A 25,671-nucleotide genomic window follows, 5' to 3' on the forward strand; every position below is an offset into this window, starting at 1 on the left:
TTTTAAAACGGGGGCTGCATCAACCACAGCATTGTCAGCAATAGACACGAACTTCTTATTGACTTCTTTTGGGAAAGAGATCCCAAATATCCCAGAAAACATCCAGCAGTCTTTCATAGCTCTGCTCCCTTCTCCATTATAAACTCAAATGTGGGCGATGGAGAGGTAGATTATTTGGGGGGATATCTTTATTGGAAGGTAACATGTGCAGAAATTTTGTGGGACCTTTAAGAACTCATCTGTAATTTAATGAGTCGCCTGAAGGGCTCTCATAGCCAAAGCTCAGAACAGCCTGACCTTTGAAATCTGTTTTTGGTCCAAACATTTTGGGTTAATTCTTGAGGAATCTGAAATATTATTTTCCCCTCACACCCCTTTTTTTAAGAGAGAGACATAAAAGAAACAAGAGTCTCCCTCATTCAGGGATGAGTAGGAGGGGAAAAAACCCCAACCAACATTTAAATAGGGAAACTGGCAGTTCTGAATAAACAAACCGAGGCCCACAGTGAAACGATTCTACACTGCATTTGTCTTCAAAAACATAAAGGAAGGAAGAAAGAAAGATTTCCCCTTTCTCCCCCTCCTCCCAACTCAGCTCGAAAGCTGCGGACTGTGCTGCGCGCAGCGCGTTGCGGTTGTAGCACAGCCTGTTCTGAATGCACGCAGGATCTGCGATTCCGGCGCGGCAGGCCTGTAGAGCTCCCTCCGGCCGGTGTCTCAGAACACAGAAGGGATTTTTGACAACGACCTTGAAAAGAGACAGGAGAGGGGTTGGGGGGTGGGGGGAGAATCAAGACTTTAGGAAAAAGCAAAACACAAACAGGTATTTGGCTCACAGACTTCTGTAGAACACACGCGTACACCTACCGAAATACACACACGGTTTTTGCAGCAAGACATTTCCTAAGTCTACAAGAACAGAAAGAGTAAATCCACCACTTGCTGTTCTGGAAAGAAACAAACCCAAACAAAACAGATCCTTTGAACATGTCGCTGAAGTGCAGGAGAACCTCCTCTCAGCATTAAGTCCAAGGGGAAAAACAAAAATGCACCAAAAAAAAAAAAAAAAAAAATTAAGTGGGGGTTGGAATGGTTACACACGACCAAAAAACTCAGCTTCTTTCAGTAATAGCATCAGTATTAAAATAGAACATCTTCTTTAAAAAGCTTGAGAGATTAGGGAAACACACACACACACACACACACACACACACACACACACGCACACCCAAATCCAACCGATGCGGGATCCTACGATTTACGTAACACCACAAACTCGCAAAAGGCAAAAATCAGAAGCCAAAATCCGAAAGTCATCAAAATACAACCACCCCAAATCCCAAGCCATCACATCAACAAGGAAAATAAAAACTGTCCCAAATAAAAAATAAAGCAAATGAACCCACCGAAAACTGCTTGGCAAATATTTTTCTCGTGGTGCCTAATATTCTAGCTGCAAAGAGCTGTGGTGTTTGTTTTTTCTCTTACTCGCTTCTAACCCTACTGTATAGAACAGACTTTTTCCAACGGTTCGAATCTCTCGCTCCCTTTTGTGTAATTTAGCTCGAGGAGCTGAGTTTATGGGTAAGAGAGGAGGAATTAGCCCCAGACCCCAGGAAAGCAGAGCGCACTCCCCCTCTTATGTCACCGAATAGCAAATTAGTTCTCAGAATTCCAGAGGCCGAGCTTGCTACAGCGAAGACGCCGACGTCACAGAGGGGGCGCCCACGTGACGGTGGAGGAGCGGGCCGTACCATCGTGCCGAGTCCGGGGAGGGAGGGCCACTGTCCGCCCCCTCCGGCCCCGAGCCGGGACCTCCAAATCCGAGACGCCCAGCTTAGTATGACCTCCAAACAGGCCTAACGATGGAAAAAGAGTATGTCTCTGAGGGCTTTTTAGGGGCGAGGGGAGGCAAAAGTCCCGGCGAGCTGACATAGAGTCCTCCCCTGCCATGTAGCAGTGGTAAAGTCCGAAGCTCAAATTCCGAGAATTGAGCTCTGTTGATTCTTAGAACTGGGGTTCTTAGAAGTGGTGATGCAAGAAGTTTCTAGGAAAGGCCGGACACCAGGTGATTATTGCTGTTGCTGCCGCTGCCGCTGCCGCTGCCGCCGCCGCCGCTGTTGCCGCTGGTGCCGCTGCCGCCGCCGCTGCTCATGATCATTATTTTACCTTTTAATTCTTTTTTTCCGCTCTTGCCAAATGCTTTGGCTCCAAGTTTCCTATGTGTATCTGTCGATGTAAATGTATATATTTATTTATTCTAGCTGTCAGGTGTTAAAAATAAATGCCGAAGATTAGCCCCACGTCTTTCCCACTCTAGGATATAGATTTTTATGTATTTATTATTTGCTTCTGTTGTCTTTGAGTGAATCGGCGGGTTTGAGGCGGCTTTGGCCACCCTCCCTGGAGTTGTTTTGGTTTTTGAAAAGGAGGTGGAGGAGAGGAAGGAGGGGAGTTAGGGGGCGGCGGGAGCGGAGAGGACGAGACAGTGTTTGGGGGGTGATTCGGGCAAGTCTGGGGGCTGTCTGGCCCGAGGCGCGGAGAGGACGCGCGCTCGCGCTCGCTCGCTGTCTGCTGCCTGCTCGCGCGCGGCTGGTGATCTCGCTGGATTCTTGCGGCTGTGTTTTCTCCCTCTTCTCTGGCTTGCAGACCGCCTTCCCCGCTCCCCTCGCTCCTGCCTGCGCTTCCCCCTCTCTCCGCCTTTCACTCGCCTCTCCCTCCGTCCCCTCTCGCGTCCTCTCAGTAACTCCGGGGGGCGAGAAGGGAGGCCGCCCGCTCGCCCGCCCCGCTGGCTCCCTTCCACCGGCCTCGGTCCTCTGGACTCGCTGCCTCCGAGCCGAGATTTTGGAGGAAAAATGCAAAAGAACTCCTCAGTGTTTTTGTTTGTGTTTTTTTTATCCCCCTAAAATCCGAGTGAAGTATAGTTTCTACTCTTTCCGAGCCGTGATCTTCCCAGCGAGATGCGAGTGCTGTGGTGTCCCCTTCCCCTGTGTTTTGGGGGAGGCTTAGCTTTGCCTGGAGGCGGGGATGTTGAATACTTTGAAAATTATTCTTTCTTGGTTGCAGTCGAGGGAGTCGGGAACCCCGCGCGCTCCTTCTCAGCGCCCGAAGGAGAGGAGCTGATAGCGGGACAGGGGTTTGGGGGGCGGGTGGGAAAGGGGTGCGTGTTTGCACCTGCGGTGCTGTTCAGTGTGCGGGGACTCCGGGAACCTTCCCGGGACAGCCTAGCGGAGCAGGAAGGTGGCGGGATTTCTTGGCGGTCGCGGTGTTTGTATTTTGGGCGCTGCGTGACTCCGTGTTAGCTCCCAATGGCTGTTCCTCCTCGGTCCTAAATTTTATTTTATTTTCCCGTGGTGCAAGCTTTGTGAGATGACAGCGGCGGGCCGGAGAGGAGCCGACATGCGGCTGTAGATGGCCGAGGTCCTTGCACTGGGCGAGGGGAAAAACCAAACCGCCCCAGCCCGCGTTCCTCCGCGCAGGACCCGGGAGGGGAGAAGGGCACTTTGTGGTCCCGGCCGGGCGACCCGGCGCGGGAGGAGGGGGCGCGGGCGCGAAGGGGCGACCTTCGTGAGTGATTTTGCAAACACTGCCGGTGAGGTTGGTTGGATTTGCAACCTGTGGCTCTCCTGGAGGGAGTAGGGCTGGGAGAAGGCGGCGGCGGCGGCGGCCCGGGGCGCGAGCTGGTGGGGAGCTGGAGCCTCGGAAGTCGACTGCTCCCGGGGACAGCTGGAGCGAGGGGCCACCCCGCTGCCGGCTGTGGTGACCGTGGCAAATGTCTTGAGAACTGTGGCTCGCGTTGCCTGTATGATGCTGTATTATTGGAGCTCTGGCGAAAAATGGAATTGGTGTTGCAATCATGAGTTTTAAAGCTCCCCCATGAAAAACAAGAACACAACTCAAAAGATTTTACAAAGAGTGAAAAAGACCCCTTTTATGTTGTATCCCTTCTCACAAGGGTCCTGACAGCTGAGCAGGGTGAATGACCCTAAACAGGGTGCTGGAAGTCCAGAGCTGTTACTGGGTTCCTGACTGACTGAGAGAGTTGGTCACTCCCCACCCCACCCCCCTACACACCAACCCAAATTAAATATTTTGTGGAGGTTGTTTTTTTTTTTCCAGTCAGTTTATAGTTTCCAGGAGAAAAAATTTGTAATGCCCCCCTTTTTTTTTTTTTAAATAAGTAAAGTGAATATCAGTAGATGTGTTTTTTTGTTTTCTGTTGTTTTTTTTTTTTTTTTACTGTCCAGAAAGAAAAAAGTGGGGCAGGAGAGAGGGAACCAGGGAAAGGGCTGTTTAGAAATACAGTTTGTGGCTCTGAGCGATGCCACCGGCTTCCTCTACAGAGACTGCCAGTTTCCCTTTTTCTTTACAAGGTGTGTGTGTGTGGTTTTAATAAATAACTTTAAAAATATAAGAGTAGGGGCATGATCCGTCAGGAGACAGGTATCTGTTTTGCTCACTATTTACTACCAAGAGCCTTTGGCACTGGAACAGAACCTCGTAAATCTGCAGCCCAAGTTGAAGTTCATCTGGCCCTAGTCCACACGCTATTCCTGGAGGTAGCAAACATGAGCTCAAAGGAATGAGGTGAAATCACATTCTCGCTTTAAAATATATACTGTGTTTTTTTGTTTGGTTGGGTTTTTTTGTGTTTTTTTTTTTAAAGGAGAAAAGGTATTTGTCTGGGGGGTGGGAGGAGGAAATGGAAAGAGAGCACCAGGAGATGGCATTCTCTTGCTAAAATGACTGCAGTTGAGTCTTCAGGCCAAAATAGAAACCTGTAGATGGGAAATATTCCCCCTCCCCCCATTTATAAATAGAAGTTTCCAATATCCTACTATTTGGAAGACTTTCTAATACTACAGGCCCGAGCATTGGCTGATTTTAAGGGTCTGTTGAGTGACAATAAGGTTAGAAGCTGTTGTGAAAGCTAGGAAACTTAAAGGAGAAAGCAGCCAGAGGAAGCGGGAATTCTCCAATCGGGCTTTTCCTCCGTGCTCAGTTTGGAAAGGTTTTACCCTATGCTTTCTTGAAAAGACCTTCCAGTTCATTCTGGGTTTGGTGGACATGGGTGGGACTCTAAACTCTTAAGCTGCCGTTTGCTGAGCCTTGAAGAGTTCCAGTTATTGGTTGAGTAAATGTTAGCCATGACTAGATGTCAAAATCCTTCCTTCCCTCTCTCCCCTGCCCGGTAGCCACACTCACAACCCACTTCGTTATGAAAAACTTTAAGATTTAGAGGAGGTGGTGCAGCAGCGCCACCCCTCGGTGAGTGGAACTCTATGTGCACAAGTCGAACAGTTTGAAAAATATTGTGAAATGACCTTATGAGGAATTTATTTTTTTGCCTTTAGCAAGAGGAGATAAAACTAACTTTTTAAAAAAGGATTTTGCAGTTGTTCTTTCAAATGGGAAGGGGAAACATTGCTTTTCAGCTAGGATAGTGTCATATAATAGGCAACGTCGTTCCAATAAGAGTGTGGCTGTGTGTGTGTGTGTGTGTGTGTGTGTGTGTGTGTGTGTGTGTGTGTGTGCGCGCGCGCGCATCCCCGCTGGAGCCAGACAGAGGGGAAGGTTGCTTAGTTGGCTTTAAGTAATCGAGTTTTCCAGGAGGAGGTAGCCCCCCTTCCCTTTTGGACTTGACTTCTCAGAGCACCTGAATTCTGCTACCTGTCTGACAATGAGAAAACAAGGAATGTTTTAATGTAAAAATCCATAGTACCTGGAAGCCCTGTGGTTTTGCTGGCGGTAATGGTGGCGTATGTGGGGGGTGGATTCAGGAGTGAGGTTAAGGGATTGCGCGGGGCGTGGATTCCGGAGTGAGGTTAAGGGATTACGCGGGGCGATGGTTGACTGATCTGTAACTGGCTTTGGAGACCCGTGGGAATCAAAGTTAGGGTGGCGCGTGCCGGTTTCCTGCACTGCGCAACAAGTGGGAACGCCGCAGTAGTGATCCCAGCGAGGGTGCTGTGTTGTGGCAAAGCTGGCCGGTTTCTCTTCTCCTCCCTGGAAGCCAGAAAAGGCTTCTCCCAGCCCTCTCCGACTCCCGGCCTGAGACCAGCGGCCCCATCAAAAGACCAAACTCGTCCCCTCTTCCCCCACTCCCGGCTTTTTGGAGCGCAGTTAAGCCTGGGTGGGACCCCGCCCTTGGCCTCCAGGGACCCCTTTCTTTCTGGGGATCAGGAGTTTATTCTCGACTTTCTTTGCTGGTCGACCAGTGTTTGGCTGGGAGCTCTGCTAAATGCCGTCGAGTGCCATTCTATTCTGTTTTTTGAAGGCAAGTGCACCCTTTCTTTCCCTTTTCGATACATTCAGCCTTTCAGATTGGAAAAATCAAAGTATGCTACAGGAACTCGGCTCCAGATAATGTGTTGTGGTTGCTAGAGGCGTGAGCATCGCGAAGAACGGAATTACATCTAGTAAATTAAATGTTTTCCAGCTTTGCCTATGAAGGCAACCCCCTCCCCCTAACAGACAAAAAGAAAAAAAAAAAGGTTGGGGGTAGTCGGGTGTGGAAGGTTGTGGCCGCGCGGTGATTTTCCTACGCACTGAGTCTGCCACCTAGTGATAGGTCTTGGCTGAGATCCCTGCCTTGGGCGGTGGGTTCTCCGAGTCACCTCAGGTCTCCAAGTATCCTCCTGACCAGGCGCTAGGACTGACAGGGAGGACACCTTCCAATGAGGCTGGCATCCAACATCCAAAGTTTTGGTAAGGTGGATGAAAATTAGAAAACCTCCGGATACTTCTCCGATCCACGGTTGCTTAGTGATGGGCATCTGCCTCCAAGAAAAGAACCATAAAATAACTCGTTTTGATCACACTATTTCCCTATTGCTGTGGCCTAAGGGCGGGGGGGGGGGGGCGTCGGTAGTGGAGGGATGCCATGGAGGCTCTAAGACATACAACTCTTTACAGTTGAGGAAGCAGGCCTGATGAGGGGGCCTGTTAGGCCTGTTAGCCTGCTTATGGTGACAGATAGTGACTTAGTCCAGGCCAGACTTTAAGCTTCTGAATTTCCAGGTTAGTGACTGAAATTCAAAGGCAAGTTTGCCTCCCCTCGAGGTATCTAAAAGAAGGAACAGCAGTCAGAGAGAGCCGTGATTCCAACCTCTTAGGTCACTGTAGTTGGAAACTTCTCCAGCTGTTTTGGAGGAATTGGTTTACAAAGTATGGCCTAAGATTTTCAGTAACTAACATGAAAAGCCTACAGTTGTGCTGGGGGGGGGGGGGGTCTCAGATTTTGGGGGAGGGGGGCGTGTGTTAGGGAGTGATTAAGGCCCAGTCCCTAGACATGTAGAGATGCATCTTGCTGCACCTGAGGCTCCCATTTGGATCCTGAAATCCCTCTCTATCCCCTTCTTTCTAAACTTTGCTAAGTGGCTTGGAGAGAAATCAGTTGTGTGGGTGGGTCATACGGACCGGCAGAGAGTAATCCTCATAGAATTTGTGCCACAACCGCTTCAGAGCAAACTTTTCTTTCTGGGAGCTAAGAACTTAAGGTAGCAAACGTGCGTCGGTGTCCTGGCGGCCCCTAGCGACGGCCGCACGCACACCCGCCGGAGACGCCGCCGTCTCGGTAGCCCGGTCCGCCCGAGTCGAGTTCAGCCTCTCCCACTGCTGGGAGCTGTTGGAGGCCGCGCCGGAGAAACGCGCCTCTGTTCGGGTTGGAAGCGAATCTGGGGATGTGTTTGAAGAGCGGTCAATTTTGACTCATCGCTTTCCAAGGACAGTTAGTACCTTCCATCTTCATTAACGTGAATAAAGACCTTGGCTGACTTCTGTCCAGATCGGATTTTTAAAGGCATTGTTTGCTTGGGAAGATCATGCCGCTTCCCTCCCCCGCCAGACTTTTTTGCAAAGGCCGAGCGGGTCCAGCTAGGATGGCCGAGATATCTTTGCTCGGGGACGTGGTTTGTTGGCACTGTCTGCCGGACCTTTCTGGAAGGCTGTCGCAAGCTGGGAGTATAGGGAGCGTCCCTTCTGCAGCTCCTCTTCAGATCTTGCTGATAAAACACATCCCTCTATTTTATTGCGTTTCCTAGAAGCTTGCTGCCTTGAAAGAGCGCTGTTGTCAGAAACGTGGTAGAAATGGAAGTCCGGACATAATGTCCCTGAACACCTCGGTGACTGCTGTGGCCACCGCGTTATCAAATTGGCATTCATCTACTGTCGGCTCCCCACCCTCTCGCCCTCCATCGAAGAGATGGAAGAGAGTCCCCCACAGAACAACAACAACTCCGCAGTTTGACCCCACCCCCTACTGAGGGACCCACGTGGCTGGGCCCGAGCAGTTCCTTAGTTGAGATGGTGCAAAGGGAGCGCTCCTCGGGCAGCAACCATGATGCAGGTTTCACTGCGGCAGCTCCAGCCTAATTAAAACTCCTCGTCTCAGTCCCTAAATAGTGCTTTACACTTCCACATTCTCCTTTAGTTTCTCAACGAGTTATTGGAATTTATTAGATTACCAATAATCCAAGGGCCGGCCGGGATTGGGCGGGGCGTGGCGGGTGGGGGGTGGGGTGGAGGACCGAGTTCTCCAAATCCCGAGACTGTCGAAACTAGGTCAATGGGAAGGAAGGAGGGGCGGGACGACTCGGTCTGCGGGTATCCAGCCTCGGGGAGAGGGCTCCCTCTAGTGTCAAGTAGCCGCGAAGCGTGAGTTTGAGCTCCCGGAACCACGAGACTCCTCATTTACAATAAGTGCATTTACTTAATTTTAACTTCCCTTCCTGGATCCTCACCCCATCCTATATTAAATTTCAGCCTTCGCTTTCAACATTATTGCACCGGGCGAAGGAATGAGAAAGCCTCCAAGTAGGAGGCCGAAGAGGCCCAGTCCTTACGAACCGCCTTTGACGCAGCCGCCGCCGCTGATGGGTTGCGGGACGCAGCGCGTCGCCCAAGCCAGTTTTCAGACCCAGCTGCGGCCTTAAAGGCTGCGTCTTTCGCACCCCGGGTTCCCCAGTCCCCGCCCCCGCAAGCGCCTCTTGGAGCCCGCTACTGAGATCATTAGGAGATGGCGCCCAGGGGTTATGATTCCGAAGAAGGCCGCGGGAAGGCCGAGCAACCTTGGAGCGCGCCCGGGCGCGCGGTGGGGTCAGCATCCGGGCCTCTGCTGAATCCTACCCGTGTTTCTACGGGGTTTCGGAGAAATCGAATTCGGAAAAAACGAAACCTGGCCAGGTTTGGCCTGGCAGCTCCTGTGCTAAAGGCGTTGGGCGGAAACCCAGCCGAGCTGTGTTCCCCTCCTTGCCAACGTAGGCGGAAGGGGCTTTCGCTTTAGTTTTTCTCCAACTCCGCTGGCTGGGGCGCGTGGAATGGAGACCCCGAGACCTGGGGACTCCATCTCTTAAACCTAACTGCCCTCTTAAAAGGGGAGTTGGGGGCCAAGCGAAAAGAGGAAAAAAAAAAAAAAAAAGATGCCCCAGGCAAATAAACGCCGGAGTTTGGCAACTTGAAGTCATGAAATGAGCCTCGGATTGGATCCGAGATCCTGGGTTCTGGAGCGGCTCTGCTGCGAACTTGCCTGCCTCTCCCCATTTATAAAACTGTTGTGGGGGAAGGGCTGCCCCAGGCGAGCTGTAAGAGTCCCTGGGTCCCGCGCCGCCGAGGGATTTAGGGGAAAGTGCGCCGTACTCCCCGCGCGCCCGCCGGGGCACCCCCCTCGCCCCCCCGCGGCCGCCCCCTCGCGGGGTGAATCCCCCGCCGGCGCCGCGCGGGCAGCGATCCCGGCGGCCGCTGGGCCGGCAGCTTCCTGGAAAGTTACTTCTCGCTGGAGCCGGCGACGGGCAGAGTGTTCTGTGAAATCCGCTGAGCCGAGATCGACGGCGTTCCGGGAATGAGAGGGCTGTGCCGTTCCCCTCACTGCTCCCTGCCTTGACGGCGTAACAGGAAAAAAAAAAAGGCACACACAATGTTAGTTCCCGAGGCGCACGAAAAGTTTTATCTGAATGCCACCCAATTAAGGGCTTCCACGGTAGCGCCCGGGGGCCTCCGCGGAGCCTGCGGGCGCTTGGAAGCGGATGGGCGGCGGCGGTGGCACAACGCCCCCGGGTGGGCAGGCGCGGGCGGACAGGTACGGCGCAGTGGGGTGGGCGAATCTGTGGGCGCTCGGGCTCGCGGGGCTGGGTGCGCCCGGGGTGAGCGAGCGAGGGGCTGCCGTGCGGCCGAGCTGCGGAGGGAGGAGGGCGGGTCTCGGTGCTGGCTCGCTCTCGCCCGGGACCTCGCTTCTTGCGCTCCTCGCATCTCCTTTGGTCTCTGTCCTTTCTGCCGGCTTCTTTTCTTTCTCTTTTTGTGAGGGGGGCACCCTCGTTTTTCTTCTCCAAATCCTTTCAAGGACCTGCCTTCTCCTGAAGGTGCCTACGTTTAAAGTACCAAAGGAGAAAAAAGTGTCGGGGTGGTGGGAGACAACCTGCAACTCTCACTGGGTGGTTTTTTTAACTCTCACTTGGTAGTTGCTGTGGCTAGGGCGGGGTTGGGTCCGGGAGAGTCCAGGTCCGGGCCCTCTCAGTTGTCAGTTTCTCCTGGACAGCTCTGCTCTCCTGGTTGTTTTTGTGGAATGAGGCTTGTGCGTGGCACTGGTGAGCTGTCTGAAGCTAACAGACAGGTTTGTCCAGGGCTTGATGGTGATTAGTTTTGAGATGTTGGACAAGGCTTATCCCCTGGAGCCTCAGTGTCCTCCCCAGTAAATCAGGGCTGTTATGAGGATCAGATACAATAATGGACTGGAAAGAGCTGAGTGGTTTGTAAAAAACAAACCAAGTGCTAGTGGTCCCTCCACACCTGCAGCATCTAGAGGGAAGTCTGTCGCCCACACCCACCATAACCCACATAGTCACTAATTGTGGGGCCTCCCGAAACAGAACTATGTAGGAAGGAGTGGACTTAATAAGGACGTGGACCTTAGTGTATGTGCATTTGGCCAACCCAGGCAGAGGTTTAGGGTGAACAGTGCCCAGCCCAGAGTATGGCTGATAGTAGACCCAGGGGGATTGTTTTGTTTCAGTCCAAATCTGGAGTGAGTCATTGCCAAGTGTCAAGGTGAAACGGCAAATCTGGGCTTCCTGTGGTTCCAAAAGTGTGTGACTGGAAATCCACAGGCGGGCTGGTGGTTGAAGGTATTCCCGAAGTGTTTAGGGATCTCTTCCCTGGGGGAAGAGGAAAGTGTTTATAAATAAACCTCACATGCGCCTTCAGCATTCTTTTTCAGAGGAGACAAATTGTTGAACTATGGTTAGGACCAATTTAGTGCATCTCTCTTTGCCCATTTTCAGTTAGAATTGGGGAGAGGAGGAAATAGGTTCTTTTGTCTTTTTCTGTCCTCTCCCTTCCCCCATTTTCTCCCCACTATCCCCACTCACTCACATGCACACCTAACCTTGAAGCCGATGAGATTGAGTGACTGGCACTTGGGACCACAGAGAAGTGTCAGAGTTTTTGGTTACAGACTCAAGGAAACCTCTCATTTTAGTGCTCATTTGGTAAGACTCAGCAGCCTGGAATGGGGGCAAAGTGTTTGTGTGGGGGAAGAAACTTAAAAATGAGATTCATCCACGTCAGGGTGCTGTCTTGCATGTTCTGCAGCACGTAGGCTGATTTGGAAAGGGGTCAGGAATTTGAGCCAGAAGACCTAGGGCTGGGCTACTCACCATCTGTGTGGCGTAACTGGACCTCCCTGGCCTCAGGCCCCTTTACCTGGAAAATAACTCTAAGGCCTAGGCTTTTTTAAAAAAGGGGGTGGGGAAGAGGGCTAAGATATGATTTTTTGTTCTGCAGCCCATATATAGTGATAAACGAGAGTCTTCCACCTGTACTTTAAAATAATTTTGTTTTAGAGAAACCAATTTGAAGAAGGTACTTATTTCATGAGTGCTCCGGGGCCAGTTCTCAGCTAAACCACACAATTAAATCTTTCACCAGCAGGGGGAAGCACAAACTTGGGAGATTGTGGCACTATATCTGGTCTTAGACTCAGGAGGGAAGGGAGAGGAAACTCCTAAACAGAAGGCAAAGATTCTTAAGAAAAGCATAGATATGCCATCTCAGGTTGTATTCTGCAGGTTCTGATTCAGAGTTTCAGACAGGAAGTACTGCCTGGCTGTTTGTCCTGGGCAAGCCACTTGAACCTGGGTCTCAGTTTTGTCACCAGTGAAGTTGGGATAAAGATATTGACCGTGTTGGCCTTGTGGAATCATTCTAAAACTTGAAAGATAATATTTTAGCAGGTTTTGAAAAGCATCCAAAGTTTTTAGGTCTCATTAATATTGAATTTTTTCTTTCTTCAAAATTTTTCTTTCCCATAAATTCAATGGCTTTGGGGTGGTGTACATTTTTTACATTCAGAAAAGAAACATGTGTATACATATATGTAATTAATGTGTGTAATGTATCCCCAGTACTCAGGATATAAACATTATTGCATGGCTTCGGGTGCCTGTTGTTTTCATAAGAGCAGAGCTGGAAAAATGTTTCCTAGCTTATGGTAAAACCGCACCAGCTGGCAGGCTGCAGCTATCAAAGTAAAACTAAACACGTGTGTCCTAAAATAAGACTATAGTGGACAATCTAACATTCATTAAATCAATTTCTGTTTGTTTTTTTTTCTCTTCCCTGCAGGTTTTAAGCAAAATTTTGGACTGTGAATCAAGGCATTGGGTAAGTAAATTGAATTATATCCTTTAAAATTTTGTGGAAAATTTCTTTTGAATTTCCCAATGCATATGTTTCTGTGAACTTTGCCATTTTCATTAGATGAGATAGAGGATAGCCGATTCCCTCTCCATCACTCACAGCCTTATCCTTTATTAGCTCTCACCCTCTACTCCTGTGTTAGACTACCTCAACATGTTGTGATCATCCACTCCCATGCTTATTTCTTAGTTCACATTAAGTTAGCCACCTACTGTGCACCAGCAATGTGCTCGATGCTCAAGGTATATTGAGGTAATTCTAAAGGCTAATAGAAGAGAAATGAGTTATTGATGAGAATAGCTATAATTTTTAAGAACCTAGACTATGGATCAGGCACATCTAATTTTTACAACCACATAGGTATTACTACTCTCATTTTGGGAAACCAAAGCCCAGAAACATTGAGCAATCTGCTCCAAGTCACACAGCTAAAAAAAAAAAAAAAAAGGTAAAGCTAGCATGACCAACCTTCAAAGCCTGGCTTCTCTCCCCTGTTACACCCTCACTACCTCTCAGTGCTGGCAGAGTATTTGGTACGTGGGAAAAACACTCAACAATATTCATTCCCTTCCCCTTTTCTTTAAAGGGTTTTCTATTCTGACTTATTGGATACAAATTATTCTCCCCATTTTACAGATGTGAACAATAGTGCCCAGAGATGGGCCATAAATTGTTTAAAGACCAAACATAAGGGACTTCAGTTTGCATTCCATATGTTAGCAGGCTGAGTGACCTGCTCTCACTCTCCTGGTAAGCAAGAAACAGTCTGGAGAACTAACAGGATTTGGACCCCTTTTAGCAGGTGAAGACAAGATGGCCTCGCCGGCTGACAGCTGTATCCAGTTCACCCGCCATGCCAGTGATGTTCTTCTCAACCTTAATCGCCTTCGGAGCCGTGACATCTTGACTGATGTTGTCATAGTGGTGAGCCGTGAGCAGTTTAGAGCCCATAAGACAGTCCTCATGGCCTGCAGGTGAGGGTCTGGAAGGGAAAGGTGGATGGATACAGAGGGAGCGATGCTGCTGGCTGCCAACCAGGCAGAACATGTGGGCTTTTTGCTTTGTTTGGGATCATGTCTCATTTGTGTCTAGCTCTCCAGCATATGACCTGACTGAGTAGCCTCTCAGAAAGGGAAAGAACGCATACCTTTCGAGAAGTTTCTGTTCTGTGGGAATACAGGGAGAGATCAGATACTGTCTAAAGAAAGGATGCATTTCGCACAAATATGGAGAATAACTTCAGTTCACACATGGAAAAAATGAAAAGTGAAAGAGATTTTTAAAATATGTTAAGCAAGTTAATTTGAAATCTTTTCTCTTTTATTCCATAATTGTATTTATTTTATACTGCGGCTGTATTTCCATGGGTAAGTTAGTGAAAGTGAGACAGCTATTTCTTCATATTTGTCAAGGATTTCAAGTGTTCAGAGCAATTTTATATTACGTCATCTCCCTGGATCTTCACAGTGGCCTGTATTATGGATGGCATGATTGCCTCCGTTTTATAGGCGATAAAACAGGGACACTCACAGGTGAACTGATGTAGAGTTAGGGATCTCAGCTGCTAGTAGAGATCCACAATGAGCACGTTTTGTTTTTAATAGTGGAGAGAACAGGTTTCTAGAGATACAAAAATAATAGTTAATGGTAACTGAGTGTTTACTATGTGTCAGCATCATTCTCTACCCTTTACATGTTCATTCTTGCCACAGCCCTGCAAGGTAGACACTATCGTTTCTGCTTTGCATATAAGGAAACCAAGGTGCAGAGAAGTTAAGTATCTTACCCAAGGTTGTGTTGCTTCTTACTGGGTGAAGTGGGGCTCACTTCTGGTAACACACTCAGAAAGAGTAGACTTGAGATGGCAGCCCAGGATTCTGGCTTCCGAGTGCTCTTTCCTCTGCCAGACAGCACAGTACTCGGAGGCATGGCTTGAAGTTGGACTTGGATCTTCTAGGAATATTGAATTTGTGATAGTCTATGGGGCTTTTAGAAAAAAATCAGTAGACTGTAGATGTAGGCATCATTTGATTTATTTGTCATCATTACCAAGTTGTGTTTTTAAAAAAAAAAATACAATTAGAGTTTTAAAATAAGAATAAAGCGATGGAACAAGGGAAAAGCTTATCCCAAAGAAATAGACTAAAAATAGTGACTGCAAATGAGTGTTAATTGTAACTCTGGTCATCTGTACAGTTATAACACTAAAAGGAAAACAAGTTCTGGGGCCTTGAGAGAATCACTTAACCTCTCTGATCTTAGTTTCCTCATTTGTAAAGAGGGAGAACGATAGTATCTACCTGGCAAGGTTGTGAGGAAGTGATGATAATATATGAAAAGTGCTTAATGACTCACTGGCACTTAGTAAGCACTTCGTAAATGGCACTATTATTAATTGCCGTGGAAGTTTTGGAGCTAGGGCCTGGGGGGAGGAGCTGTACGTGATGCTGACAGTAATTGATGACAGAGTCTACATGTCTGCTATAGTGAGACATTTGTTTGTTTTACAGTGGCCTGTTCTACAGCATCTTCACAGACCAGTTGAAATGCAACCTTAGTGTGATCAATTTGGATCCTGAAATCAACCCCGAGGGGTTCTGTATCCTCCTGGACTTCATGTACACATCTCGGCTCAATCTGCGGGAGGGCAACATTATGGCCGTGATGGCCACAGCTATGTACCTGCAGATGGAGCATGTCGTGGACACTTGCCGAAAGTTTATCAAGGCCAGGTGAGCTGCCACCAGTTGGAAGCCTTGGAAATGAGAGAGATCAGAAGGGATCAGAAACCCTTCACAATGCATGCATACAGAAATAGTAATCCTCTGTAATGTGCCATAACCTATGTTTCCACTATTTTTACACACTTCTGCCCTTATGAACTCTTCTGCTCTAGGCTGACTTGACTCCTTACTGCTATCCACATCTGCCTTGTGCACCCTCACCTCTTGGCTTTTTCCCATTTGCTTAACATGCCCTTTCCACCCACCCATCCTACAAGGCCAAGATTGGATGCCAGCTCCTCTGTAGATGTTTTTAGGATTATCACTCAGCTCTTTCTTCAGCTCTTCCTCTGTGTTCCAAAGCCTTTTGTCTCTCCATTAGGTTTTTCTTTTATTTTAGCTAAGTCCCTAGCCAAGGGCTGGGAAGACATGACCGCTATTTAAAGGTGAGAAATCTGAGAGCCAAAGAAGTGAGAAGCTTTGTTTAGAACCATTTGATTCACTGCTCTGGAGTGATTGCAACCCTTCTCAAACAGAAGGGTTTCCAGCCTCTGTTTGAATGGCGCCAGAAGCCAGGAACTCAGTGTTCCCAGAGCCACGCAGTCTACCTTGGACAGTCAGAAAGCTCCTCTTTATGGCGAGTTGAAATGGCTCCCTTAACCTTCATTCATTGGTGCAGTTCTGTCAACTATGATCATGTTTGAGCTGGCCTATTTTTCACCCACATAATGTCCCTTCAAGTATACACAGCTAGAGCTCTTTGTCTCATGTGGGTGATAATGGTGGCAAGATCGTCAGTGCCATCATGTCTGAGTACTTTCTCTAGGTCAGGCCCTGTGCTTGGAGTGGTTAAATAACTTGCTCCCAGGTCACATAGCTGCTAAGTGCCTCAGCTGGGATTGGAAACCAGGCCTGACTGCTTCAGTGAGGGCTTCCTGCCCAGGCAGTCCTGCCTGTTCCCCAAAGCACACTTCCCCATGACTCAAGTCCTTTCCTCAACAGGGCACCAGTTTGTCTATGACCTTCTGCACATGTGACACCAGGATTGTGTAAATACTTTCCTCCCTGAGCCTCAGTTTCCATGTATATAAAATGGAGATAATAATACCTGCCTTCCCTTCCTTGCAGGATTTTGCCTGGATGAAATGAGATAAGGGCTCTGAAAGCTTTACATTCTATAATAATCTGAAGAATTACAGATTCATACACCTACATACCTATGTGACTTAAACATATAAGATCGTGTGTAAACGCATAGATTGTGTGGGTAACTCTTTTCTCCAGGCCTTATTTCCCCAACTGTGGGCTAGATTGCTAGACTTCAAGCATAAATGCCTTGTAATGGCAAAGATTCCCTACTCCGGAGCCACATTTCCTATGTCTAGCTGACCCAAGCACAACTGTGGTTACATAGACCAGTGCCAGTTGGAAGGTCGTCTATTTAATAGTTCTAATTTGAAGGTCGGTGTCTTCTCTTTTGCCCTCCTGCAGTGAAGCAGAGATGGTTCCTGCCATCAAGCCTCCCCGTGAAGATTTCCTGAACAGCCGGATGCTGATGCCCCAAGATATCATGGCCTATCGGGGTCGTGAGGTGGTAGAGAACAACTTGCCGCTGAGGAACCCCCCTGGGTGTGAGAGCAGAGCCTTTGCCCCCAGCCTGTACAGCGGCCTGTCCACACCGCCAGCCTCTTATCCAGTGTACAGCCACCTCCCCGTCAGCAGCTTCCTCTTCTCCGATGAGGAGCTGCGGGATGCCCGGATGCCTGTGGCCAACCCCTTCCCCAAGGAGCGGGCCCTCCCCTGCGATAGTGCCAGGCCAATCCCTGGGGAGTACAGCCGGCTGGCCATGGAGATATCCCCCAGTGTGTGCCACAGCAACATCTACTCACCCAAGGAGGCGGCCCCGGAGGAGGCACGAAGTGACATGCACTACAGTGTGGCCGAGGGCCCTAAGCCAGCTGCCCCCTCAGCCCGGAATGCCCCATACTTCCCCTGTGACAAAGCTGGCAAGGAGGAAGAGAGACCCTCCTCAGAGGATGAGATTGCCCTGCATTTCGAGCCCCCCAATGCACCCCTAAACCGGAAGGGTCTGGTTAGTCCACAGAGCCCCCAGAAGTCTGACTGCCAGCCCAACTCGCCCACGGAGTCCTGTAGCAGCAAGAATGCCTGCATCCTTCAGACCTCTGGCTCCCCTCCAGCCAAGAGCCCCACCGACCCCAAAGCCTGCAACTGGAAGAAATATAAGTTTATCGTGCTTAACAGCCTCAACCAGAGTGCCAAACCAGAGGGCTCCGAGCAGGCCGAGCTGGGCCGCCTCTCCCCTCGAGCCTATGCTGCCCCGCCAGCCTGCCAGCCACCCATGGAGCCTGAGAACCTTGACCTCCAGTCCCCAACTAAGCTCAGCACCAATGGGGAGGACTCCACTATCCCACAGGCCAGCCGGCTCAATAACATCGTCAACAGGTGATTTCAGAGGCAGTCCAGGCCTGTGGTCAGGGGTCACTTCTGAGGGATGCAGGGGCTGTGTTCTTTTCTTGCTTGAAATGCTGAGCATAGTAGAGGTGTGGGTTAAGTGTCTAATGATTGAATTAGCCTAGTAAGGAAGGACATTAAACATCAGTATCTTTTTTCATAGCAAGCAAGAGAATTCCCCTCTCTGTATTGTGGGGAAGAAACTAGGTTAGGGAGTGGGGCCTGGCGGAGGGCTCCATTCTGCCCCAGTTGCTGAGGCTCTTTTCCTCTTGCCTACAGGTCCCTGACAGGCTCCCCCCGCAGCAGCAGTAGTGAGAGCCACTCACCCCTCTACCTGCACCCCCCCAAGTGCACGTCCTGCGGCTCTCAGTCCCCACAGCATGCGGAGATGTGCCTCCACACCGCCGGCCCCACGTTTCCTGAGGAGATGGGAGAGACCCAGTCTGAGTACTCAGACTCCAGCTGTGGTGAGTCCCTTTCCCTCATCCCCTGGCCAGGGAGAAGGCAGGCCCCTGCTTCTGCTCTATGGGGTTTGTCTTCCGTTTTATTTATGCTTTTGTCACTGATTGGGAGAAATTCCTGATTGGAAGTTCATTGACACCAGCTGATCACTCCACTCTTGCCCCCTTAGGGAACTAGGCTGACCAAAGCAGGGGGTGGGGTGTTAGAGTTAATCTGCAGTAACAGAGAGTAATCAAACAGACTTTCAGTTTCATTCCAGAAAAAGAAGCTTGTGGGGCTGGCTGTAACTCTCAGCACATTCTCAGCCCCTCTGGGCCCAAACTTCTGGGGCAGGATCCATGCTCATGTAGTGCACCTGCTAGCTTGTCCATTCCAGGGGGGAGGCATCTGAACTGATTAATTCTCTGTCTCCCACGGGTCCTAGTGAGTCTCTAGAACAGAGTGGGTACTCAGTAAATGTTAGCTGAATTAGATTAGTTGAACTGAATTGTTAAACTGAAGTTTCTGGATAGTCTGTGTTTGACACCCCCAGTTTTTGCCAGATGAAAAAAATCTGTGTCTTCCTGCAGCTCTGGCTGCAGTCATAAAGCCCAGAAATACCAACTCAGGGATGAGCCACCACGACATGTCATTTTCAGATTGTTACAACAAAAGAAAAAAAATAGTTACACTGAGAGGTTTGGCACAGGGTTGTGGACTGTAGTTGAGAGGGCAGGGACTGTCCCCACCTGGCCCCCTGGCCCTTTGCCTTTGTTCTGCACTCAAGTTCCTTCTCTCTGGGCCTCTGTTTCTACTTCCACCATCATCTTTGGTCTCCAATCTCACAGAAGTGTTTGGGAGACATGAAATGCAGATCGGTGCAAGGGTGACCGTGTTTGTCATTCACCTTCCCAGTGACTTCAAAGTATCATTGCATTTGATTATATCTTACATTCCTATGATGCTTTGTGTTATATCATGTGCTCCTATGAAGTAGGTAGGACAGGGGTTTATTATCCTGATTTTGGAGATAGAAACACAGACAGAGGCTCAGGGACGTGAAGGGTCTTGCCGAGGGAGTCTGTGAATGAATGCAAACAAAACTATGAACTGATAAGAAAAGTCAGTTCTCAGCCCAGAAAAGGGAGAGTCCTGCTGAGCTTTCCTTAAGCTGGTGTAGTCCATATGGGTGCCTGCTGGTTTGAGCTTCCCTTCTATACCTTAATATTCAAATCTCTCTCCTTTCTTCTCTGTGACTGAGACTCTAAATGCTAAGAAAAATGAAATCCCCACAAGCCCTTTGCTCTGGGCTCCCGTGTATGTTGGGTGGGCAGGGGCACTGGGGTAGCTGTGGAGGTGAGGGGCCTTGGAGCCCTACCTCCCCTCCTTGCGCTGATGTTGGTGTCCCCTCCCACCCTCTGACAGAGAATGGGGCCTTCTTCTGCAATGAGTGTGACTGCCGCTTCTCTGAGGAGGCCTCACTCAAGAGGCACATGCTGCAGACCCACAGCGACAAACCCTACAAGTGTGACCGCTGCCAGGCCTCCTTCCGCTACAAGGGCAACCTCGCCAGCCACAAGACCGTCCACACGGGTATGGCCCTGCCCCACCCCACCTGGGGTCACGAAAGGGAGAGGATTCAGAGGAAGCATCTGGGGGCTTGGTACCGGTGGGGTGAGGCAGAGAACAGGCCCCATCCTGGCCTGAATGAGGGCCCTGTTATGTCTTTGCTTGGTGACTGGTCCACTCCCTGTATCCTTTGTCTTTCTTCTGAGCTGCTCTGTCCTGCTTCTCTACTTTGCTGGAGTCAGGAGTGTTAATCCAACTGTTGAGCAGGAGAAACTAAGCTGAGAGACACAGAGTAGATTCGGCTTTTGTAAAGCCAGAAAAAAACCCAAAGGCCTCTTGATTTCCTCTAAGGGTTTATTCCTTATCAACTCACATTCCTTTACCAGGTAGCTTCTAATAACCTGATTGTTGTCCAAAGTTGACTCTCTCTTGGTATTTTAAATGGCTCCTTTATCCCAGAAACTTTCCATGAAGGAAGGCCCAGCCCTCTGTTGGTTTCCTCTGTCTGAGCATCTACTCCAACTCAGGCCCCGCCCCCCTTGCAAATGGAATCCAGCTGTAGTTGTCACAAGCGGAAAAGCATGTTTGTTCTAAAAGAGAGAAACTAGAGCAGCCTGATGGTATCTCCCTGCTGAGTGGGTTGACTATTGAACCCATCTTATCCAAGCGAAGAGCTAGAAAAGCCTTCCAAGGTGATCAAAATTCTCCCCTCGGGTTCCAGAGAGGGATACTGAGGCCCAGAGAAGCAGAGTGACTTTTCCAAGTCCCGCTGTTAGAGAAGAGAATCCTAATGACAAAGCTGGTACCAAGGCTTCCTGGAACCTCACTCTCTCCCTGCCCCACACCCACCTTGTTTCTACTCCTCCATGCTTCTGGGCTGTGATCAAGGGGTGCTGGTGTGTGTATAGCAGGCGCAGGCCGGGAGGCAGGCCCCCGGGTCCTCTCTTTGACATCTTACAAGGGACGGAAAGTCGAAGTGGCCCCGGGAAGGGCAGCTCGCTTTGAAATCCAGGAGCCAGGGACTGTGGTAACCTTCACTGAATATAGCTATCCCTTCTTCTCTCGGTAATAGGTGAGAAACCCTATCGTTGTAACATCTGTGGGGCCCAGTTCAACCGACCGGCAAACCTGAAAACCCACACTAGAATTCATTCTGGGGAGAAGCCCTACAAATGCGAAACCTGTGGAGCCAGATTTGTACAGGTGAGCAGGGGACGTTGGGAAAGGACCCCTCAACCTGTGCACGCGGCCCCCGAGGGGTGTGCAGCTCACCCCAGCAGAACCTCTCACACTTTGCTCTCTGCCCAGGTGGCCCATCTCCGCGCCCACGTGCTCATCCACACTGGCGAGAAGCCCTATCCGTGTGAAATCTGTGGCACCCGCTTCCGACACCTTCAGACTCTAAAGAGCCACCTGCGAATCCACACAGGAGAGAAACCTTACCATGTAAGGGAGCCTTTGTGGCCACTGCATGACCTGGGATGGATAGAAAGGTGGAGGGTGGGGCAGCAGAACTGTTTGTTCCAATCTCAAGCGCGTGGTGGGATGATCACTGAACTGATGATCATAGGCCCGGATTGGGGCCTGATTTTCAAAGACACCCTGCTTGACTTTGGCCTGGGTCTCAGTTTTGCTCATCTTTAAAGTGGGGGTATTGGGCTTGGTGATCCAAGCCTTAGGAAAGAGGTCTGGATTGTGAATATATAGATGGCGGAGTCATTCATTCATTCATTCCACTAATGCTTACTGAGTGCTTACAACATGCCTCAGTACTGGCTTGATGTCTGCTTAAGAGCTAAGGAGTTTGAGAAGGAGCAGCCAGCCACAGCAGTAGGAGGAGAACCTGGAGAATGTGGCGACATAAAATAAAACAGAGGAAAGGCCATTTCAAGAAGGAGCAGGTAGCCAGCAGACAGATGCCATGACCAGCCATCGGAATCATGGTGTTCCAGAGCCGGCACTCTGCAAACTATGGCTTGTGGGCTCATTTTTTAACATTCTGTGAGCTAACAGTAGTTTTTATATACTTAAGTGTCTAAACAAATCAAAAGAACAATATTTTGTGATATATGAAAATTTTATAAAATTTAAATTTCAAAATCCATAACCAAAGTTTTATTGGGACACAGCCATGCTTACTTATTTACATATTGTCTGTGGCTACTTTCACAACACAGCAGCAGAGCTGAGTAGTTGTGTCAGAGAATGTAAAATATCCCACAAAGCTTAAAAGATTTACTGTCTGGCTCTTTATAGGAATAGTTTGCAGATCTCTGCGGTAGAGGGAAAGAGATATTGGCCAGGCAGCTGAGATATCCGGGTTCTTACTCTGACCTTGGGCAAGCCCTGAGCCTCTCATTGGAACACAGTTTTCTTTCTCTATAAAATGATGAAGATGCTGTAGATGAGCAGTTTTCAAATCGTGCTCTTTCAGCCACTGAGGTTCTGCTGCCCCGCCGGGCAGGACTGAGATTGCAGCCTCTTACCTTTCCAGTTTCCATTTAATTTGAAAAGAGAATCCCCTGGCTTACAAGTGTGGAAACCACTGGTGTGGATGATGCTGACTTTGATGAATTTATGGCATCACTGTAGGTAGTGATGCAAGATAGTTAACCAATGTCACAAATGTTAACAGCAAAATGGTCATTTTCATTGGTTTGTTTATCATTCCTTGAGTGAATATCTTTTTACTTGCTATTTGTCCTTGGGTATATTAGTTATCCTCTCAGTATCTTAGTTTCCTCACCTGTAACATGAGCCCATAAGAGAACCTATCGCATAGAGTTGTATTAAGGTAATGGATTTGCTAAAGTGTGCAGAGCAGGGCTTGGCACATAGTAAGAAGAGAATAAATATTTGCTATTAAAAGTTTTCTCTAGAAGTTTAGATGTCCAGGATGTCCAGATTAAGAGTGACCTGTTGTTAACATCTTACATTAGTATGATACCTTTGTCACAACTAATGAACATATACTTCTGTGTTATTATAAACTGAAGTCCATATTTTGTTTGGATTTTCTTACTTCTTACCTAAATTGTCCTTTTTATGTCCCAGGATTACATCCAGGTTACCCCACTTATTCATTTTATTTTTAAGTCACTTTCACAGTTAAAACTGTTACTATCCATTCATTGAATCAAAGCAAGAAACAGCTCTCTCTGGTGGTGCCTTGTTAGCTCACCCAAAGTGTACACACTAAGACAGAATATAACTGCACTTTTAAGGCATATCTTAGACTCATTAATTTTCATGAATGCAGACTCTTGTAGTCCATTTGTCCAAATGTGTTCAGATTTAATGCGTAACTGCCTAAGAGGTATATTCTGCTAGATACTAGGAAGATTATAAACTTTAGTAAGAAGTGGCTCCTGCCCTCAAAGCATTCCCCACCTAATAAGGCAAGGCTGGAAATCTTACAGAGGCTCAAAGAAAAGAGGGATTCTTTTCATGCTAGAGAGATTCAGGGAAGCCTTAATAATTAGGGGAGTTTGCATCTGAACTACATTTTAGGTAAGGCTTGAACTTGTGGGTTAAGTCAGATTCTGCTCAAGCAGAAAAAAGTATGAGCAACAGTTTGGAAAGCAGAAAAGGGACATTTGCACAAAGGTTACCGATCCCTTAGCAGGAGCCCCAACTCAGAGGGGTGGATTCGGATGGGTTCTTAACCTGGCCATCAAGAAGGAAGAGCTGCCCCGATCCCTCCCAGGGAGAAGCTCCTTCTCTGGGTCTTTGGACAATGACATGTTTCTAGGATTGATGACAGCTAACGGTTTGCCTCTGGTTTTCCTTCAGTGCGAGAAGTGTAACCTACATTTCCGTCACAAAAGCCAGCTGCGTCTTCACTTGCGCCAGAAGCACGGTGCCATCACCAACACCAAGGTGCAATACCGTGTGTCGGCCACTGACCTGCCCCCGGAGCTCCCCAAAGCCTGCTGAAGCATGGAGTGTTGATGCTTTCCATCCGAGCCCCTTCTCAGAATCTACCCAAAGGATACTGTAACACTTTACAGCGTTCATCCCATGATGTAGTGCCTCTTTCATCCACTAGTGCAAATCATAGCTGGGCGTGGGGGGTGGGGGGAGGGGCGTGGGGACCGGGAGCCAAGGCCGCTCCCCTTCCCTCATTGCCATCCAACATTAAGAAAATAATATCGCTTCTTCTCCTATGTGTAAAGCGAACCGTGTCGGCAAAAGGAATCATTTTGTACATCAAAGTGGGGGAGTATGCAAAAGCTCTGACTTGACTTAGTCTGCAAAATGAGGAATGTATATGTTTTGTGGGAACAGATGTTTCTTTTGTATGTAAATGTGCTTTCTTTTAAAAGAAGAGACTTCAGTATGTTATCAAACAGAGGGCTTTAATTTTTTTAACCAAAGGTGAAGGAATATATGGCAGAGTTGTAAATATATAAATATATATATATGAATAAATATATATAAACCTAAAAAAGATATATTAAAAATATAAAATTGCGTTAAAGGCTCGATTTTGTATCTGCAGGCAGACACGGATCTGAGAATCTTTATTGAGAAAGAGCACTTAAGAGAATATTTTAAGTATTGCATCTGTATAAGTAAGAAAATATTTTGTCTAAAATGCCTCAGTGTATTTGTATTTTTTTGCAAGTGAAGGTTTACAATTTACAAAGTGTGTATTAAAAAAAAAGAACAAAAAAAGCTGCGGAAGGAAAAATGTGTAGTTTTGTTCTAGTTTCCGGTTTGTATATACCTATACAACGTGTTCTACGGTGCCTTTTTCATGGAAGTTTTCAACAATGGACGAGCACGCCATCCCGTTCTGAAGTGTAGGCAGACACAGGGACTTGAGGTCGTCACTAACTAAGCTCTCTTTGGGAATGTTCGTCTCATCCATCACATTCTGCGTCATGCTTGTTTTAGGACTACTCCGGAGACAGGGTTTGGCTGTGTCTAAACTGCATTACTGCGTTGTAAAATATAGCTGTACAAATACAAGAATAAAATGTTGAAAAGTCGAGTCAGCTTGTTCAGGGGTCTTTCTTTGTGTTGGGATTGGGACTTGAATGGGTCCGGTTTCCTCTGCTTTTAACCTGGTGGGAAGTGCTCATGGAGGGCAGTGGCTGCCAGCTGGGGGGTCTCGGAAAGGCTGAGGCTGGGGCTTTGGCTCTGGGCACCAGGATGGGCTGCAGACTCCAGAACCTGGTCGTGAGAAGCTTTGGTGGGGGGTTTTGGATGGATCTCTCACCTCTATTTCTGGCTGGTTCTCTCCTCTTTCTGAGTTGTATTTTTCACCCCCCCACTCAGAGCTCTAAGCTGAGCTTTTAATGACTTCAGTTCTAGCCCTTCTGACACAGTGTATGTGAGTCCTTTCCTCCCCTGGGCTTTTGAGAATTTGTCCATTCTGCGACTCAAAAGGATTCGTTTTGCTTCCTGGCTTCATAGGCAATTTCTGCTTGAGTCCAGGGGATGGTATGAAGGCCTCTGGTCGCAGTCATACATTTCTCAGCCTTGGTGTCTTTTTGGTATCTGCCAAGTGGTTGACAAACATCTATAGACTTGGAAGCTTTATGAATGTCTACTAGCCAAGCAAACCTCCACGGCTGCAGGCATGTTCTTTGTCCAAAGAACTCTGTGGTGGAGGTCAGCCATCTCCTCCCGTGTGACAGGGGACAATCATTATCCTCTGTGTCCCCCTCCCAGCCTGCCCATGAGGGGATTGGATTATCTAGATCACTTATGATTCCACAATTCAGACATAAATTCAACCTAGCTTACTTTGGCACTTAGTTTTCTTTTA

The 25,671-nt window shown here is 48.5% G+C and overlaps 1 protein-coding gene across 4 annotated transcripts; it reads left to right on the plus strand.

Annotated features, from left to right (window-relative positions):
• Nucleotides 1–2,009: 2,009 nt before the first annotated feature.
• Nucleotides 2,010–23,975, plus strand: BCL6 (BCL6 transcription repressor). Of its 4 annotated transcripts, none has more exons than XM_016200067.2 (10): nucleotides 2,010–2,068; nucleotides 12,616–12,654; nucleotides 13,490–13,664; nucleotides 15,201–15,422; nucleotides 16,905–17,876; nucleotides 18,165–18,352; nucleotides 19,752–19,919; nucleotides 20,968–21,098; nucleotides 21,204–21,341; nucleotides 23,688–23,975. In XM_016200067.2, the coding sequence occupies exons 3-10, from the start codon at nucleotides 13,504–13,506 to the stop codon at nucleotides 23,829–23,831; spliced, it is 2,124 nt and encodes a 707-aa protein (XP_016055553.2). In that variant the 5' UTR covers nucleotides 2,010–2,068; nucleotides 12,616–12,654; nucleotides 13,490–13,503; the 3' UTR covers nucleotides 23,832–23,975. The 4 variants fall into 4 exon arrangements, with proteins under 4 accessions (XP_016055553.2, XP_016055554.2, XP_016055551.2 ...); XM_016200068.2 differs by having other exon boundaries at nucleotides 13,493–13,664; XM_016200065.2 differs by lacking the exon at nucleotides 2,010–2,068 and adding an exon at nucleotides 10,256–11,480.
• Nucleotides 23,976–25,671: the final 1,696 nt, after the last annotated feature.

Source organism: Miniopterus natalensis, chromosome 6 (genome assembly GCF_054644295.1).
Source record: "Miniopterus natalensis isolate mMinNat1 chromosome 6, mMinNat1.hap1, whole genome shotgun sequence".
NCBI lineage: Eukaryota > Metazoa > Chordata > Mammalia > Chiroptera > Miniopteridae > Miniopterus > Miniopterus natalensis.

Coding starts and splice junctions, on each gene's coding strand:
- BCL6 (XM_016200067.2), top strand. CDS start 13,504: ATGGCCTCGCCGGCTGACAGCTGTATCCAGTTCACCCGCCATGCCAGT. Junction 13,665..15,200: donor ACAGTCCTCATGGCCTGCAG/GTGAGGGTCTGG, acceptor TTTGTTTTACAG/TGGCCTGTTCTACAGCATCT. Junction 21,342..23,687: donor CAGGAGAGAAACCTTACCAT/GTAAGGGAGCCT, acceptor GTTTTCCTTCAG/TGCGAGAAGTGTAACCTACA.